At 36.1% G+C, this 19663-nt stretch overlaps 1 protein-coding gene across 1 annotated transcript in view; it reads left to right on the top strand.

Moving 5' to 3' along the window:
- The window catches only part of LOC144251463 (contactin-associated protein-like 3), a 181886-nt gene that overhangs the window by 148297 nt on the left and 13926 nt on the right, over window positions 1–19663 (top strand). Inside the window, 6 exon segments of the mRNA XM_077794357.1 lie at window positions 272–442; window positions 1958–2176; window positions 12545–12784; window positions 13345–13575; window positions 14782–14915; window positions 15638–15725. Of these exon segments, the coding sequence (XP_077650483.1) occupies window positions 272–442; window positions 1958–2176; window positions 12545–12784; window positions 13345–13575; window positions 14782–14915; window positions 15638–15725 (1083 nt within the window).

The raw sequence follows: 19663 nt of genomic DNA, 5'->3' as shown, positions 1-19663 counted from the left end.
TTTTTACTCCTTAAATTAGAAGTAAAATTGTGTTTAAAAACAAAGACCATTTCCATAGTGATTCTACTCAGTTATCCATGTCCAGAATCTTAACGATCCAAGTAATCACCTTTTGGATATTCATATCATGGCTTCATGTCCAGAAGAACCTCAAAATGAAAACTTCCATAGATGAGTAATGCATTTAATGGTAAAAATAAATGCTAGACACATAAAATGCAATTATTGTTTTGTTTCACTATTACTTTCACACTTTTTTTTTAATAAACAGATTCATTTTGGAATTCAGCTTCATTCAATACTGAGACTTCGTATCTTCATTTCCCTACATTCCGTGGAGAGCTCAGTGCTGATGTGTCTTTCTTTTTTAAGACAACAGCTTCTTCTGGGGTGTTTGTAGAGAACCTGGGTATCACAGACTTTATCAGACTAGAACTGCGCGGTGAGTTGCCACTGAGACCAAAGCCACAGAATGCTCAGTAATGAGCAATAAACCCTTTAGTATTCTCATTCCTAATCTGCTGCCATGCTTCCTTATCAAGTATATTTTTATAAATACCAAAATTCTATTATTTTAAAAAAAATTATTTTATCTTAAAGAAGTCAGCATTCTATCCTTATAAAACAATATCTAAGGCAGTTAACTTAGAAAGGTTTATTTTGGCTCATGGTTCTAGAGGTTTCAGCCCAAAATAGAGTGGCTACATAGTGTTGGACCTCTAGTGAGGGCAGTATTTCATCATGGGAGCATGTGCTTACCCCTGAGCCAGGAAAAAAAGAGAAAGAGGAAAGGGCTAAGGCCCCACAATCCTCTTCATGGCCATGCCCTCTCAATTACCTAAAGACCTTCCTGGAAGGTCCTGCCTTCCAAAGGTTCCACTTCCCAATAGCACTACCCTGAGGATCAAGACTTTAATAACACCTGAGCCTTTGGGTGTTATCCAAACTATAGCAGGTAGAGAGTGAAACAACATCTCCTGAGATATGCAACAGATTATAATGGTTTGGTGCTACTTTACTTCTGTGTGCAGTCAGGAGATTAAACCAGACTGGTCAAATAACTAATTTCTACTAAATTAAAAATTATTTGACTGAATTGACTGCTCACATTATTTAATCACATGTGCAAATCTTTATTTCTTATGGTCAAAGATTTCACTTACGATTTTTTAAATTATATGAAGTTGTAAATCACCTTTAAGCAAAATCATTTATGTGAAGCCAGATCACATGCTAGATTTCTTTCTATAGGTAAATGTCTGCTAGTTAGAGCTTAGCAAGATGAGCAATTAAACTCTGTTTTAGTCAGCTTTTTCACTGCTGTAACCAAAAGACCTGATAAGAACAATTAGAGGAGGAAAAGTTTATTTGGAGGCTCATGGTTTCAGAGGTCTCTATCTATAGATGGCCAACTCCATTCCTTGAGGCCTGAGTTGAGACAGAACATAATGGCCTAAGAGTGTGGAGAAGGAAAGCAGCTCAGGACCTGGCACCAGGAAGCAGAGAGAGTGAGCTGTACTTACAAAAAACAAAATATAAACCCCAAAAGCATGTCCTCAGGGACCTTCCTCGGAACTCCAGCCACACCTTATCTGCCTACTGTTGCCAACAAGTTAATTCCTATTAATGGATTAACACATTGATTAAGTTAAGGCTCTCATAACTCAATCAGTGCACCTCTAACCCTTTTGTATTGATTCACATTATGAGCTTTTTGGGGGACATCTCATATCTCAACCATAACAAACTCTGAGAAAGAATGTATTAAAATCAGTTTTGTTTTTCTTTCTCCAGGATTCAAATTTATTTTCCCCCCTAACCAACTCTAAGTAATTCTTTCCTGCATCACTGCCCTATTCATTATGAGCATGCCACAATACTGTTTTCATGTCCACTCAGGATTACATTTTCTCCCTTTTGAATTAACTTGAGAAATTTTCATATCTATAATTTCCAGCTCCCACAGAAGTGACCTTTTCCTTTGATGTGGGGAATGGTCCTTGTGAGGTCACAGTACAATCACTCACTCCCTTTAATGACAACCGATGGCACCACGTGAAGGCAGAAAGAAATGTTAAAGAAGCATCTCTCCAAGTGGATCAGCTCCCTCAAAAGTTTCAACCTGCCCCCACTGGTGGGCACCTCCTCTTGCAGCTCAACAGTCAGCTCTTCATTGGTGAGTACTGATGGTTTATAACTGAGCTGTGCTCTAAGTGCAGCTGGACCAAAAGAAACTACTGTAATTTAAAAAAAGCAGTGATAAACCAGGCATGGTGGCACATGCCTGCAATCCCAGCAGCTCAGGAAGCTGAGGCAAGAGGATCATGAGTTCAAAGCCAGCCTCAGCAACTTAGTGAGGTGCTAAGACCCTGTCTCTAAATAAAATACAAAAAAGGACTGGAGATGTGGCTCAGTGGTTGAGTACCCCTGAGTTCAATCGCTGGTATCAAAAAAATATATATATATAGCGATAACAGCAATGATGACAATAGAGACTGCAGCACCATTTGTAAGACCTTCGTATTTAATATTTAATATCTCCTTTTACAGATGATGTTTTGCCCAATTTACTGAGAAGATAATGTAGCCTCAGAGAGATTGACTGACTTGAACCACAGAAACCCAAACTGACCCAATTAGAATTTCCAAAATTTATACTCAATGTAATAGCCAATTTGCATTTTCTTCAGCTACTTCTCATCAATACTATTTTATCGAACATTTAGCCATTTTTATCTATTTCTCCTATTTTAAATCTCTGTAGAATTAGAGAACCTGCCTTGCAATTAGGACAGAATCCTCCAGTGTACCCTCAAAACAGACCACAGGAGACCATGTCACAGAAGTCGTCTAGTGTGTCTGTCCCTGGCAATAAATACCCCCATCTCGAGATGTTCCTGGCCTCCCTTGTCCTATTCTACTTCTGCTTCTCTGTGTTCACATTGGTCATGTTCATAACCATGTCTGACTCCTTTGTTCCCCATCCTTTAGAGATTACAGCCCAAACTGTGCACAGTAGCACATGACTATAATTCCAATGATTTGTGAGGCCAAAGTAGGAAGATCACAAGTTGAGGCCAGCCTCTGCAACTTAGACCCTGTCTCAAAATTAAAAAAAAAAAAAAAAAAAAAAGAGAGTTGGGAATGAATCTCGGTGGTAAAGGGTCCTTGGGTTTTATTCCCCCTATGGAAGGTTGGGGAAGAGATAGCTCTGGACAATGGAATCTTTCCTTTATTTATTTCTTATTTTATTATTGTTTTTCTCAAGGAAAAAAATGTCTCCTTACATTACATTTCAAGCAACTCTATTCTAATTTGGAAAGTAAGCAGATTAACCAAGTAGCTCTCACTTGGTCATTTCTTATGTCTTTTAAAGTAAATGAAAACAAAATTCAATTAAACAAATATAAATCACAAGTTAGTAAGCTGGAATATACCTACACCAAAGAGGATCTAATGTTATTCAGTGAATTTAAGCAGTTGTGTGTGGTGGGGGTGGGAGGTGGGGAGGGGCAGTGTACAACCCAGGGCTCCTTAAAAATTGGCTTCAAGCACAATTAGTTCTTATTGAAATAAAGCTTCACTTCAAATCATCAAACTACAGCTCAACTTACACAATTTTATTTTCTGATTTATAATCCTAAGGGTAAATTAATGGAATTTCTTGAAGCGAAGTTTGCATGAAATTCACCTAGAATTAGCATCCCTATAGAGTAAGATTTCTAATGCCTTGAGAAGCTAGTTGAAAGTTCAGATATGGGGTACCCTAAGTATGAGATTTGTGTTTTTTAACAAGCTCTGCAGTTACACCTGTGCTTCCATGTTTGAGAACTATCACCTTAAACTCACATGAGAGTTAAGAAAATTACAGAGGAGCATAGTGTTCAGGCTGTGTTACACCACAATGACCCTGGATTAATGGGATCCAGCCAGTAAGCCTGGGGTCCTCATTCATGGCTGCACCCTTGTGTCCTCTTTATTGCTCCCTCCTCAGTTTCTCTTCACAGCTTTAGTACTGAGAGCTCTTCAAAAAAAGAAGTTCACATCATATATAATTAGAGATTTTCAGCTACATAACCTTTCAAGACACATCATTTAAATTATTTAAATTATTATTTAAATTATTTAAAAATGATCATGGGGGCCTGGGTTGTGGCTCAGTGGTAGAGTGCTTGCCTAGCATGCATGAGGCACTGGGTTTGATTCCCGGAACCACATAAAAGTAAACAAATAAAATAAAGTTATTGTGTCCATCTACAAACAAACAAACAAACAACAATAAATAAATAAATATGATCATGGATCTTTATTTCATGCTTCATAAAGGAAAAATGTAAACATCTTTTAAAATGAAGGGCTAAGGTTGTGGCTCAGCGGTAGAGCGCTGGTACAGCACATGCGGGGGCCCTGGGTTTCATCCTCAGCACCACATAAAAAAAATAAAACAAAATAAAGGTATTTGTCCATCTGTAACTAAAAAAAAATAAATGTAACCTGAAGAAGTGTTTTTAGAATATTTACTAACTTCAACTTTTAAAAATATATTTATATTAGTGGTTTATTCAGTACTGCTTAATAATTCTCAACAACTGGTCACAATTATGTTTTCAAAATTGTATTTGTTTAGAGAACATTTTTTATTTATTTTATTTTATTTTTTAAAATTCATATATTCTAATTTGTTATACATTACAGCAGGATGCATATCAATCCATAGTACACATATATTGCACAATTTTTCATTTCTCTGGTTGTACACAAAGTAGAGTCACACTATTTGTGTCTTCATACGTGTACTTAGGGTAATGATGTCCATCTCATTCCACCATCTTTCCTACCCCCATGCCCCCTCCCTTCTCCTTCCCCTTTTCCCTATCCAAAGTTCCTCCATGCTTCCCATGCTCCCCCTTACCCCACTTATGTATCGGCATCATTTGGCCTTTGTTTTTTTGGGATTGGCTTACTTCACTTAGCATAATGTTCTCTAATTCTATCCATTTACCTGCAAATACCATGATTTTATTCTCTTTTAATGCTGAGTAATATTTCACTGTGTATACATACCTCAGTTTCTTTATCCATTCATCTACCGAAGGGCATCTAGGTTAGTTCCACAATTTAGCTATTTTGACTTGTGCTGCTATATATATTGATGTGACTGCATCACTGAAGTATGCTGTTTTTAAGTCTTTGGATATAAACCAAGGAGTGGGATAGCTGGGTCAAATGGTGGTTCTATCTCAAGTTTGCCAGGGAATCTCCATATTGTTTTCCAGATTGGTTGCACTGATTTGCAGTCCTACCAGCAATGTATGATTGTGCCTTTCCCCCACATACTCTAGCGGCCATTCTGACTGGAGTGAGATTGCCGCAGTCCAGCTGCAGCAAAATAACGGGGGGGGGGGGGGTGACGAATAACTTGTGTACGTTGATACAGCAGGAGTAGGAGCCGTTTATTGTAGGACAACAGAGGTATTTATACATTTTGCACAGCTTATCTTAATTAGCATAAACTAGATACATCAGTCAACCAATAAGAATCTCCAAACTTAATGGCTCGCTTTTGTTACTTTTCAAACCACTCCCTCTGGCATTTTGTTAGGCACCATCCAGACTTGTTTACAAACTCTAACATTTCTCTGGCAAAATACCAGGTGTTATTTTGACTTGTTTACAGACTCTAACATGAGATAAAATCTTAGAGTAGTTTTCATTTGCATTCTTCAATTGCTAGAGATATTGAACATTTTTCCATAAATTTGTTAATCATCTTCTGAGAAGTATCTGTTCAGTTCCTTAGCCCATTTATTGATTGGGTTGTTGTTGTTGTTGTTGTTGTTGTTATTATTATTATTATTATTATTATTATTATTGATGTTAAGTTTTTTGAGTTCTTTATATGTACCCTAGAAATTAGTGCTCTATCTGATGTGCATGTGGTAAAAATTTGCTCCCATTCTGTAAGCTGTCTCTTCACTCACTGATTGTTTCTTTTGCTGAAAAGAAACTTTTCAGTTTGAATCCCTCCCATTTATTAATTCTTGATTTTATTTCTTGCAGTATAGGAGTCTTGTTAAGATAGTTTAGGCCTAATCTGACATGATGAAGATTTGGGCCTACTTTTTCTTCATTAAGTGCAGGGTCTCTGGTCTAATTCCTAGGTCCTTGATCAGCTTTGTGTTGAGTTATGTGTGTGGTGAGAGATAGGGGCTTAATTCATTATGATGCATATGGATTTCCAGTTTTCCCAGCACCATTTGTTGAAGAGGCTATCTTTTTTCCAATATGTGTTTTTGGCACCTTTGTCTAGTATGAGGTAACTGTATTTAGGTGGTTGTCTCTGTGTCCTCTATTCTGTACCATTGGTCTACAAGTCTATTTTGGTGCCAATAACATGTTGTTTTTGTTACTACGGCTTTGTAATATAGTTTAAGGTGTGGCATGATGCAGTCTGATTCACTCTTCTTGCTAAGGATTGCTTTGGCTATTCTAGGTCTCTTATTTTCCAGATGAGATTTATGACTGCTTTTTCTATTTCTATGAGGAATGTCATTGGGATTTTGATTGGAATTCCATTAAATCTGTATAGTGCTTTTGGTAGTATGATCATTTTGACAATAATAATTCTGCCTATTCAAGAACAAGGAAGATCTTTCCATCTTCTTAAGTCATCTTTAATTTCTTTCTTGAGTATTCTATAGTTTTCATTGTAGAGGTCTTTCATCTCGTTTGTTCAGTTCATTCCCAAGTTTTTTATTTTATTTTTATTTTATTTTTTGAGGTTATTGTAAATGGGGTAGTTCTCTTAGTTTCTCTTTCAGAGGATTTGTCACTGATGTATAGAAATGCCTTTGATTTATGGGTGTTGATTTTATATCCTGCTACTTCATTGAATTCATTTATTAGTTCTGGATGTTTTCTGGTGAAATTTTTTGGATCCTCTAGGTATGGAATCATGTCATCAGCAAATAGTGATAGTATGAATTCTTTTCCTATGCGTATCCCTTTAATTTCTTTCATCTGTCTCATTGCTATGGCTAGAGTTTCAAGAACTAAATAGAAGTGGTAAAAGATTATATACACCACATTTTCATTATCCATTTATCTATTGAGGGACACCTAGGTTTGTTCCATAGTCTAGCTATTGTGAATTGAGCTGCTGTAAAAATTGATGTGTGTGTGTCACTATAGTATGCTGATTTTAAGTCTTTGGGGTATAAACCAATGAGTAGGATAGCTGGGTCCAATGGTAGTTCTATTCCCAGTTTTCTGAAGAATCTCCATTCTGCTTTCCATAGTAGTTGCACCAATTTGCAGTCCCACCAGCGAAATTATGGCATCTGCCAGTAAATGGTTGGAGTTGGAGAATATGCTAAGTGAAATAAGTCAATCCAACAAAACCAAAGGCCGAATGTTTTCTCTAATAGGCAAATGCTAATTCATAATATGGTGCGGGGCACTAGGGAAGAAGAACGTTACCTTAGATTAGGTAGAGGGAAGTGATGGGAGGGGAGGGAAGAGGATATGGGGATAGGAAAAATAGTAGAATGAAAAAGACATTATTGCTGTATGTATATATGTGACTACATGACCAATATTGATTCTGCAACATGTACACTCAGAAAAGTGAGAAATTATATCCCATCTATGTATGATATAGCAAAGTGTATAAATGCATTCTACTGTCATTTATAACTAATTAAGACAAATAAAGAAATTAGGAAAAAAAAAAAGAAGTGGTGATGGAGGGCATCCCTGTCTTGTTCCAGTTTTTCAAGGGAATGTTTTCAATTTTCCTCCATTTAGAATGTTGTTAGCCTTGGGCTTAGCATAGATAGCTTTTATAATGTTGAGATATGGTTCCTGTTATCCCTAGTTTTTCTAGTTTTGAACATGAAGGGGTGCTGTATTTTTAGAATGCTTTTTCTGTATCTATTGAGATGATCATATGGTACTTATCTTTAAGTCTATTGATGTGACCAATTACATTTATTGATTTCTATATGCTGAACCAACCTGGGGTGAACCCCACTGGATTGTGGTACACTATCATTTTAATATGTTTTTGTATTAGATTTGCCAGAATTTTTATTGAGAATTTTTGCATCTATGTTCATTAGAGATAATGGTCTGAAGTTTTCTTTCTTTGATGTGTCTTTGCCTGGTTTTGGAATCAGAGTAATATTGGCCTCATAGAATGAGTTTGGAATTTGTTTTCCTTTTTTTCTCTTTAATGGAATAATTTTAGGAGTATTGGTATAAGTTCTTCTTTGAAGGTCTTGTAGAGCTTAGCTATGTATCCATCTGGTCCTGGGCTTCTCTTGCTTGGTAGGCTTATGATGGCATCTTCTATTTCATTGCTTGAAATTGATCTGTTTAACTTGTATATATCATCCTGATTCAGTTTGGGCAAATCATATGACTCTAGAAATTTGTCGATGCTGTCAATATTTTCTATTTTATTGAAGTAAAAATTTTCAAAATAATTACTAATTATCTTCTTATTTCTGTAGTGTCTATTGTGATATTTCCTTTTTCATCATGGATGTTAGTTATTTGAGTTTTCTCTCTCCTCTCTTCGTTAGCACAGCTAAGGGTTTATCAATTTTATTTATTTTTTTCAAAGAACTAACTTTTTGTTTTGTCAAATTTTTAAATTTTTCTTTTGTTTCAGTTTCATTGATTTTAGCTCTGATTTTAATTATTTCCTGCTTCTACTTTTTTGGTTTGTTCTTCTTTTTCTAGGGTTTTGAGATGTAATTTTAAATCATTTGTTTGTTGACTTTTTCTTATTTTAATGAATGAACTCCATGCAATAACTTTCCTCTTAGTACTGCCTTCATAGTGTCCTAGATATTTCAGTATGTTGTATAAGTATTCTCATTTACCTCTAAGAACTTTTTAATCTCTTCTTTAATGTCTTCTTCAATCCATTGTTCATTCAATAGCATATTTAGTCTCCAGGTGTTAGACTAGCTCCTATTTTTTATTTTATCATTGATTTCTAATTTTAATCCATTGTGATCTGATAGAATATAGAGTAGTATCTCTGTTTTTTGGATTTGCTAAGAGTTACTTTGTGGCATGATATATGGTCTATTTTAGAGAAGGATCCATGTGTTGCTGAGAAGAAAGTGTATTTCACTCATTGATGGATGAAATATTCTATATTATATGGTAAGTCTAATTGATTGTATTATTGAGTTCTATAGTTTCTTTGTTTAACTTTTGTTTGGAAGGTCTGTCCAATGGTGAAAGAGGTGTGTTAAACTCACCCCGTATTATTGTGTTGTGGTCTATTTGACTCTTGAAATTGAGGAGAGTTTGTTTGATGAACATAGATGTTCCATTGTTTGCAGCATATAGATTTATAATTGTTATGTCTTGTTAATGTATGGTTCCCTTAAGCAGTATATAATATCCTTCTTTATTCCTTTTGATTAACTTTGGCTTGAAGTTTACTTTATTTGATATGAGTATGGAAACCCCTGTTTCTTACTGTAGTCCATGTGAGGGATATCTTTTTCTCAATCTTTCATCTTGCATCTGTGGATGTCTTTTCCTAAGAGAGGAGTCTCTTGAAGGCAGCATATTGTTGGGTCTATTTTAAATTAAATCTGCCTGTCTGTCTTTTGATTGATGAGCTTAGGCCATTAACATTCAGGTTTATTATTGAGACGTGATTCATATTTCTAGTCACTTGTGTTTATTTTTACTATATAACTTGACTTGGTTTTTCCTTTGATTGGTTTTTCTTTTAGTGTAAAACCTACCATTGCTGATTTTCATTGTTGATTTTGTTTTCTTCTCATTAAATATCTTGCTGAGTATGTTCTGTAGTGCAGGCTTTCTAGTTGTAAATTTTTAAAAATTTTGTGTATCATAGAAGGTTTTTGTTTCATCATCACATCTAAAGCTTAATTTTGCTGATGTAAGATTCTTGGTTTCTTTCAGAGCTTGGCATATGTTTTTCTAGGATCTTCTAGTTTTCAGGATCTGGGTTGGAAAATCTGCAGTTAGCCTAATTGGTTTCCCCCTATATGTAATCTGATTCCTTTCTCTTATAGCTTTTAAAATTCTCCCATTCTGTATGCTAGGTGTTTTCATTATAATGTGCCTCGGTGTGGATCTGTTATGGTTTTGTACATTTGGTGTCCTATAAGTCTCTTTGATTTGATTTTCCAATTCATCCTTCATATTTGGAAAATTTTCTGGTTTTATTGAATAGATTGTTCATTTCTTTGGCTTGTAACTCTATGCCTTCCTCTATCCCAATAATTCTTAAATTTGGTCTTTTTATGTTATCTCATAATTCTTAAATGTTCTGCTCATGGTTTCATTGTGTGGTCAACTTTATTTCAAGATTATATGTTTTCTCTTTAATGTCTGAGGTTTTGTCTTACAAATGATCTAACCTATTGGTGATGCTTTCTACTGTATTTTTAATTTGGTTTATTCTTTCCTTCATTTCAAGGACTTCTGTTTTTTTTTTTTTTTTCCCTCAGAACCTCCATCTCCTTTTTGAAGGAATCTTTTGTTTCCTATATTGGCTTTGTAACTCTTTATTGTAATGATCTTTTGCTGCCTGTATTTGCTCTCTTATATCATCCTTTAATGCACAGAACAGTTTAATTATGTACATCCTGAACTCCTTCTCTGTCATTTCTTCTGCTCTGCTGGCCATGGATTCTAGTAATATAGTATCTTGGTTTGTTTAGGGCACTTTATTCCCTTGTTTTCTCATGTTGTTTGTATGTCTTCCCTTGTAGCACTACAGATCCAAGGTGTTACAGTTTTTACCCTATAGGCATATAGTGTCCCTGCAGGGTTCCAATACCTCTCTTTTAAGGGGGAGAACAATATTAACAGATCCCATTACAAACAATATACAACCTTGAACCAAATAACCACTATTAAGACATTTGTGGGTTAGTCACAATATGCAGAAATGTTGAGTTTAATTATTATCTACAATATAAATAGTAGGTTTGCAAAAGGGTCTACAGTTTCAGATGGTGAACAAAGAGAACCGAAAGGAGGTGTGGTATAGGATGAGATGTTAAGGAGGTAGGAGGTAAGGATATAAAGACTAATTAGATCTTAGGAAGCTTGAAAAAGGAATCTAGTTGGCTAGTAGCAGGAGAAAAGTGAGAAAGTGATTTTGATGAGACTAGTAAGTGAGAAGACAATAGAATACAAAAAACAAATAACCATAAAAATTAAGAAAAATAAAAATGTAGAAATAGGAGATAAAAGAATATACAAACACAACTGTCATATACTACACAGACATTCCAGTCCTCAATAGCCTAATCCATGAAAAATACTTGTTTTCACAAATGTTGGGGATGTGGGGGTGGGAGAAGAGAGAGAAAGAGAGAGAGAGAAAGGGGAAAAAAGAGAAAAGAAAAAATCTCAAAGGAAAATACAAGGATTATTTTTGTTGGAGTTCAGTATCTTTCCTGCTTCCCTACTCATCCAGTTGCTGGGATTGTCTGTTGTTTGCTGGTATCTCCACCCTTAGGCTAGTGAAGATTATTAGGGTAGGAGGGTTGGTCTTGGGGACAGAGCTCCTGGAAGTGGCATATAGTAGTTGCATGTCCCCAGTGGGAGACAGCATCTTAAGTATCTCCTTTGGGGCCTACTCATGTGATGTAGGTGCCTGGTCTTATCTCCTTATATCACCTATAGACCGTAGACCTCACAATTCCTGGTACCTAATGTAGTCTCTAAACTCTGTATCTCACTCACCCCCTCCCTTTCTACTTCCCAATCAGGAACCTCTCTCTCCAGAGATCTTATGGACTGTGCTCTGGGGGCTGCGCACCTGTCCTAGAGAGCTGTTTTGTATTGGGCAGTTGAGGGCCATGCTTGCGAGCTTGCCGCATAGCCGCAAGCACTGTGCCCGATTAGTGGCTGCAGGGGAGGAGGGAGTTGGGGACTATAGGTACTTTGACATTGCTTCTAGGACCCAGCAGGTTTGCCAAGCTAGGAGTTGCCCCAACTAAAGATGGCGACAAATGTGTCCTAAGGGTGGGCAGTGGCATTGGATGTCATGTTCAGGGATGCAGCTCTGTGGTATACAGTGTTATGGCTGGTGGCTGTCTTCAGACTGTGTTTGGTGTCCCCAGGTGCAGGCTATCGCAAGTAAGGGACTATGGCAGTGGTTACAGTGTCCCAAGATGGAGGCGACAGGGGAGCCTCATGGGATTGCACAGAGGAATGGTGGCCAGAGGTCCTGCGCATAGGCAGCCACAGCCAGGATCCTGTGTGGGTTTGCGGCAAGGGACCTGTGCTTTGATGTTCTGGCGCAGATGTTGGGGGTCCTCTAATAACTCACAGAAAAGCAGTATTCCCCACTACTTGAATTCAGGTCACAGAGCAACACAGAATGCAGCCTTCCTCTAGCCCACCATCTTGGATCTCCTAGAGAACATTTTTAAAGGTCCTGGTTTTTGATCTTGTCCACAAGGCCTCAGGTGGAGTGTTGACTTGCCAATAGCACAGGAGGAACTGTGCTGCATTTACAGTGTTTCCCTTGCAGGTGGAACAGCCAGCAGGCAGAAGGCCTTTCTGGGGTGCATTCGGTTTCTGCAGTTGAACGAGATGGCTCTGGACCTGGAGGGAAGAGCCAAGGTGACTCCAGGAGTCGAGGCAGGGTGTGCAGGACACTGCAGCAACTATGAACACTTGTGTCACAATGGGGGGAGATGTCAAGAACGGCACAGAGGAGTGGCTTGCGACTGTACATCCTCTGCCTATGAGGGCCCATTCTGCTCACATGGTAAGTGGCCAAGAAGGAGGTTTCAGATACAACATGAAGAATGTTCTGGCATATGATGCTACAAAGAAAGGAAAGCAACTTTATGTGATGATTTGAAAAAGAATTTCTGTCCCAAATCCTCTGTGTAATTCAGGAAGAGAAGAATCTGTTTTGAGAAGCCACTGCTGGCTACTTCTGTTAGCTCTGGTAGCAGTCGTTTCTGGATTGCCAGTGAAATGACCCATGGAGAGGAAAAACCTCTGAATTATATGTTTAGACTAGAGATTTAATTTTTATGTAAATCTAAGATGAAACATTTTGAAGGCAACAGTGAAATATTTATCATTACAAAATCAAGTTATGAAAATAATGGGAGAATGAGTTAACTATGTGTAATATTTTATTAGATAAATAATAGAATATACATTTTTAACCTTAAAATTATAAAGGTAAAATGAAACAGTAAAAATGCCATTATTATTTTCTCTCTTGGGATAGTGAGCGATTAGGTTTTTTTAAAAATGTGCATAAAGCAAGTGTATGCACTTATGTATTACTAACAAAACAAAAATTTTGTCTAGAGATTTCTGCCTATTTTGGAGCTGGTTCCTCCATAATCTACAGTTTTCAAGAGCATCAAAATTATACCTTCAATGGGAACTCCAGCTCCTTAGCAGCTTTATTTCATGAGGAGCTAACACTAACCAGGGAAATAGTCACCTTGAGCTTCCGAACCACGGGGACTCCCAGCCTGCTGCTGTTTGTGAGCTCTGTCTATGAGGAGTACCTTTCAGTTATCCTTGCCTCCAACGGTGAGTATGAGAACCATGAAACTGAGTTAGAAAAATGTGACCATAAAGCCACGGGCCCTTTCTGATCCAGCCAGAAACCAGGCTTTACTATACTTGCTTTATTTTTCATTATACCCCCAAATGCTTACAGCAAAAGTTAACATTTCAACGATTAAATTAAGATGCCTTTCTCCTTTATGGGTTTGGTGTGAAACTGTGCTTCCTGTGATTGCCCAGGGGCCTATGCTTCTATGTATGAATTGAGTTTTGTAGTTCTCTTTGAAATATCTTGTTTAATACATGGAAAATATTTCCAGTTCCCTTTAAGAAAAAAAAATAAAGAAAAATTTAAACCATAGAAAAGACAATATCCATAAGCATCCAATAAATATGATGGTTCTATTTTTATTTTTATTTTTTTAGATTTTATTAGATTTATTTATTATGGTTCTTTATCTATTAGTAGTTGAGAAATCACTAGTGTCATGCGTATATGAAAAAGTTGAGTGACCCACCCAGCTGAAGCCTGCTAAGGCTTTTCCAGGAGTACACAGTTGGGAGAACAAACAACCTTAAACTAGTTTCTATGGATATGCATAAACCACATGATTCGTTATAAGTATTAAGAGAATTATTGAGCTCCGTCTGTGAAGAAGCACAGTATGTGGAATGAGAGATTTGGATACAGCAACAAACAATATATTTCTATTTTCTCTATTTCTTTATTATGGCACAAACATTAGGGGAAAAAATCCTGATCACGTAAGGAAAAAAATTAATTATGCAAATGTCAACAATACATTAAAATGCAGTGAAGTCAGATTAAAAGAAGTTAAAGAACCTGAACATTAATGCAGTATTGTTTGAGGTTTTACCATTTAATAATATGACTATCACATTAATAATTGACTTAGAGCCTGGCTCAGAGTTTTCATATGCTCAACTTAAACTTTCATTTAGTTAAGGAAAATTGAGGATGTTGGAAAGGAGACTGCTCATTATAATCCATTTGATATTAACTTTTAAAATAGTAACTAGATTTAGAATGTGGCCCTAAAATAGCTCATAGACGATCAATTTTCCAGGAGAAGTATATATTGTTCCACCAAAAAAAATGCTCCATAAATTCAAATTGTATTTAGAAAATTTAATGTGATTTAGAACCTGCGTGGGCAATTTTTGTAAAGTTTTGTTTTAGTTAAAACTGTCTTTTTTTTTTTTCTTCAGGAAGTTTGCAGATCAGGTATAAGCTAGACAGACACAGAGAGCCAGATGTTTTTAACTTTGATTTTAAAAACCTGGCTGATGGGCAACTTCACAATGTGAAGATTAACAGAGAAGCTGCAGTGGTCTTTGTAGAGGTAAGATAGTAAATCCAACAATGGCAACCGTAATTAAAACAGTGGCTCTCAGAATGTATGAGTTAAAGCAAAAATTTGATAATACATCTTAATAACAGAAATACCCATTTAGCACTATTATTCTCTAAGTCTTGTTTAGACAGACATGTAATCAAAGTGTTTTGTTTAGCAATGAGATTATCAAAGCTATTGTTAGTAAGTACTAATAGTTTAAAATGCAAAGCTGTCCTCAGATGTTTTACTTGACTTGATAGAGAAATATCTAATTTATGATAGTGAATGTTGACAAACCCATTCCCACTTTATACAAAAGAATAAATGCTACAGCAATTTAAACACAAGGAAAAGGTCAAGATCTTGCTTAAAATGAGAATCTATTTTTGAAAAAGCTCCAGAGTAAATTAAACTTTGAGATTTAAAATAGCTTATTGCATTTCCTATGGATTATACCATTTATAGATACTTAAACCATGAATAAAAATAGAGGGAAAAGGGAGAGACAGTGAGGACAAGTGGAACTTAATGTATTACTGAAATTTTTCAAGAAAGGGTTTTCTCCATTCTAGATAATCTATTGTTTGTAGTTGGTTTCTTTCACTTTTCTGATAGCACTAACGTATCACTTATCTTTGTCATTTTTCTTGGCCTGCCCTTGATTCCCATTCTCTTATCATCCAAATTGCTCACATTTCCATGTCTACTTCTTGTGGACTGTTTAATAGGTTAACCAGAATGCAAGGAGAAGAGCCACTCTGTCATCAGGGATGGAATTCAATGCTGTCAAATCTCTTGTGTTGGGGATGATTTTAGGTAAGTGAAAGAGTGTCTCCCCACAAGACATGGCTCAGAACCTCAGAATTGCAAATGCAGGAAGCTTTTGTCAAGCTGAAAGAGGCTCCTTGTCATGTTGGTAATTTTCAGTGAGTGCTAATCAAGGTAGAAACCATATTCTTATCTGAGTACACCTGTAATCCTAAGTGCTGCCTGCCAGGAGCTTCGACCTTCCTTGAAAAGCTCTCCCACTAACTGTCCCTCACTTGGCAATCGACATAACATTAAAAACTTGGTATTTTTCTAACTCAAGAAAGCCAAAATCAAAGCAGATATTAAGTTCGCAAGTTACATTTAGAAACTTACTACACACTTTCAGCAAAGAATTCACAAGCCAAATACAGAAATTATTTAAAGATAAAACTAGACAAGATTAAGAGAAGAAGACAATTGTGGGTGGCAATGAGATGTGCCACTTACTCTCAGCCACTCTTGTAAAATCACAGCCTAAATATCTCACAGACATTTTTCTGCCCCTAGTTATTTTCCATAAAATCAAAATAAAAGTGTACTTTACTAATTAGGCATCAGATTCTTTATGTCTTTATTTTTCCTTTTTCAACATGAATTAAATAGAAATAAAAGTTAAATTTTAAGTTATTTTAAAGAAAGCATTATGAATCCCAGTGCTCTCCAGGGTGTTCCCATACATGTTAAAAACAAATGTGTCAAGTTCAGATGGTGCAGCCTAACTGACAGCTCTATGCTGGTCACATGGCATTAAAGATAGGATTAAGGGTTCAGGGAATGGCTCAGTGGCAGAGCAGTTGCCTAGCGTGATGGGCAATGCCCTGGGTTCCATCCCCATCACCACACACACACACACACACACACGTACACACACACACACACACACACACACAGATCGCACATTGGGTTTCTTGAGGAGGGTATTTGAATTCTTTGCTGAAAGTGTGTAGTAAGTTTCTAAATGGAATTGATAGGGAAATTTCAGCTTAAAGTGGTGATTCTGCATTGTCATCAAAACTTCAAGGTCAATAAAGAATCTAGCTAGTCCTGGAGGAGAAACAGCTTGTATTATTGGTCCTTTCACATGATTTGTTACGCTAGCCCTGGTTCTCATACATGGAAATCTGATTGAACCAGTTAAAACAGAAACAAAAATGATAATAGTTGCTTCACATTCTGTGTTAGGAGATGCTCATTACTGTTGCAGTCTGGTATAGAAGTGCTGCTAGTTATTTTCCTAGTCTCTAGCAAACTGGCTGTATTTCCTAGGCATTTCTGGATATCTGTGTTTTCATGATATTAGTAGTTTTTTATTCTATAGTATAGGAAACCAGAAGGAATTGGAAAAACAGATGAAAGAAACTGTTCCAACTGTCAGCCTTGGAATAACAGAATACAGTTAGAGAAGGTTGTGAGATTCCAAAAAGTTCAAAGGCAGTGTTGAGTTTTAGGAACCAGTGGTTGCTACCCAGTTCTCAGTCATCAGCTGAACTGTAATTATTTTTAACATTCTGATGAATGCTGAGATAATAATTAAGGAGTACAAAGCCTCAGATTTTTGTAAGGTCTTTTCTAAGAGCTGAATACTATACATTTCAATGTCACTGGGAGGCTGGATCTTGAATGTTCTCAATACAGTAAATTGTTTGATGTGACGGATAAGTTGGTTGTCTTAATTTGGTTATTTCACAATGTAACAAAAAAAATCATAGCATCATCATTTTGTATCTTAAAAACACATACACCTATAATTTATCAATGTGCATATTTTTAAAAACATACAAGTAGAAAAGACTTTGCTTCCTCTTTAAATAAAAATTTCCTATTGAGCTCTACCCTCTGTCCTGGCTGGTGGTGACTAAGTTTGAGAGAAATGAGAAATTGTTCCTACACGTGGTGCACCAACCCCAAGCTGTACTTTGGTAGAGTAGATGCAATCTGTGAGTGCCGAGGTGGTTCCTCTCTGCCTCCAGTGAACCAGTTCCTCTTTATTCCCAGATCAGATGTCCTTACTTGTTTCAAGCCACCAAGACAGAGTCGGTCGATAAGCAAAACAAGCATAAACACACAAACAATTAACTTCCTGCCCTTAGTGTCTTCAGTGCCTGGAAGGAAAAATGAGTTGTGTTCAGAAATGTCCATAGGAAGTTGTCTTCCAAAAATGAAATTGGCAAAGGAGTAGTTTTACAAGAATTTAGACTCAGATTTAATGTGTGTAAAGAAAGATACAGTAGGGCTGGGACTGGTAGCACACAGTTGCCTGGCATGTGTGAGGCACTGGGTTTGTTTCTTAGCACCGTATATAAATACATAAATAAAATAAATTCAACAACTAAAAAAATATTTAAAAAAGAAAGATGCAATAGATTATGGAAATTGATTAAAGTGAAGCATATTTTATGAATAGTGTTCATATTAGTCAAAAAGTAGAATAATAAATTGTATTACATAAATTTTTATTTTCCTACCAATTAATATGTACAGGTCAGTGGCATTAAACCAAAAATTTTTATTTAAGAGTGATGTATTCAAAACCATGTCATTTCAGTTTGTAAAAATTAAAGTTGAAATTTGACAATGAAGCTTATAGACTGAAGCAATTGATCTAATAAAATAATAAGTATTTCATTTCATCTCTACCTAGAGGCATGCATCTTGAATTAAAGGCTAGTACAATTTTCATGTTTTAGATAACTGTATTTCAAGATGGCTTCTGTTCCAAGTTGCTGTTTTTAGTTAACAAGCTAAGGATGAACACAATTTTTTCTCATATTTGGAGACAGCAATTTGGGTTTCATTTCATTAACTTAAAATGAAATAGACCAATAGGTAGACTCAAGAGAGATCCATTCATTTTATAAGAAGTTGTCCTTAATTATTAAAAGCTATTCATTACTTATTATTAAAATTTTTAAATTGACAAAAATTATATATGTGAATCAGATTAAAAAAAATAGTGTTGTAAAATTGTATACATTGTGGAATGGCTAAATTGTACTTATCAACATGTGTATCACCTCATATACTTATCATTTTTTGTATGGAAAACACTTAAAATAGACTCTGAGATGTTATTTTATATCCTTTTACCAACATCTCCCCAACTCCTGTTCCCACCAACCCCAGTAACCACCATACCATTCTGTTCTCTGCTCTGAGTTCAACTTTTACATTTCACATATAGATAGTGAGATCACCAAGTGCTTTTCATTCTGTGCCTGGTGTATTTCACTTAGTTTAATGGCCTTCCTGGTTCATCCATGTAGTTGCAAATAACAGAATTTCCTGGAAGTCCATGTGTTATTTTTTTTTCCTCTTGAGTTGAGCTCCTAATGTGTCTGAGGTATCAGCCCTGCTATTAGATGCATATGTTGTAAACATTTTCTCCCATTCTGTACATTGACTCTTTACTGTGCTGCTTCCTTTACTGCGCAGAAGCTTTTTGGTTGCTGTAATACTACCTGTCTATTTTTACTTTTGATACCTATCCTTCTTAGGTCATATACAGAATCAGTGCCCAGAATGTCATCAAGAAGCATTTTCCATATTTCTTCATATACTAGTTTTATAGTTCTAGATTGAATGTTGAACTATACAATCCATTTTGAGTTGATTTTTAAATGATGTGACATAAGAGTCTAGTGTCATTCTTCTGCCTGTGGATATCCAGTTTTCCTAACACCATTTGTTGTACAGACTGTCTTTTTCCCATTGTGTATTCTGGGAATCTTTGTCAAAAAAAAGTTAGCTAAAAGTACATAGTTCTGGGTTCTCTGTTCTGTGCCATTGGTCTGTATGTCTGTTTTTATCCCAGCACCATGCTATTTTGATTACTATACTTTTGTGGTACATTTTAAAATCAGGTAGGTAGTGTGATGTTCCCAGGTTTGTTCTACTTGCTTAAGATTCCTTTGTTAATTCAGGATCTTTGATGATTCTGTATAAAT

This window comes from Urocitellus parryii, assembly GCF_045843805.1.
Source record: "Urocitellus parryii isolate mUroPar1 chromosome 13 unlocalized genomic scaffold, mUroPar1.hap1 SUPER_13_unloc_8, whole genome shotgun sequence".
NCBI classification, from domain to species: Eukaryota; Metazoa; Chordata; class Mammalia; order Rodentia; family Sciuridae; genus Urocitellus; species Urocitellus parryii.
Note: the sequence above shows the minus strand (reverse complement) of the source record. Positions and strands in the feature narration are given on the sequence as shown.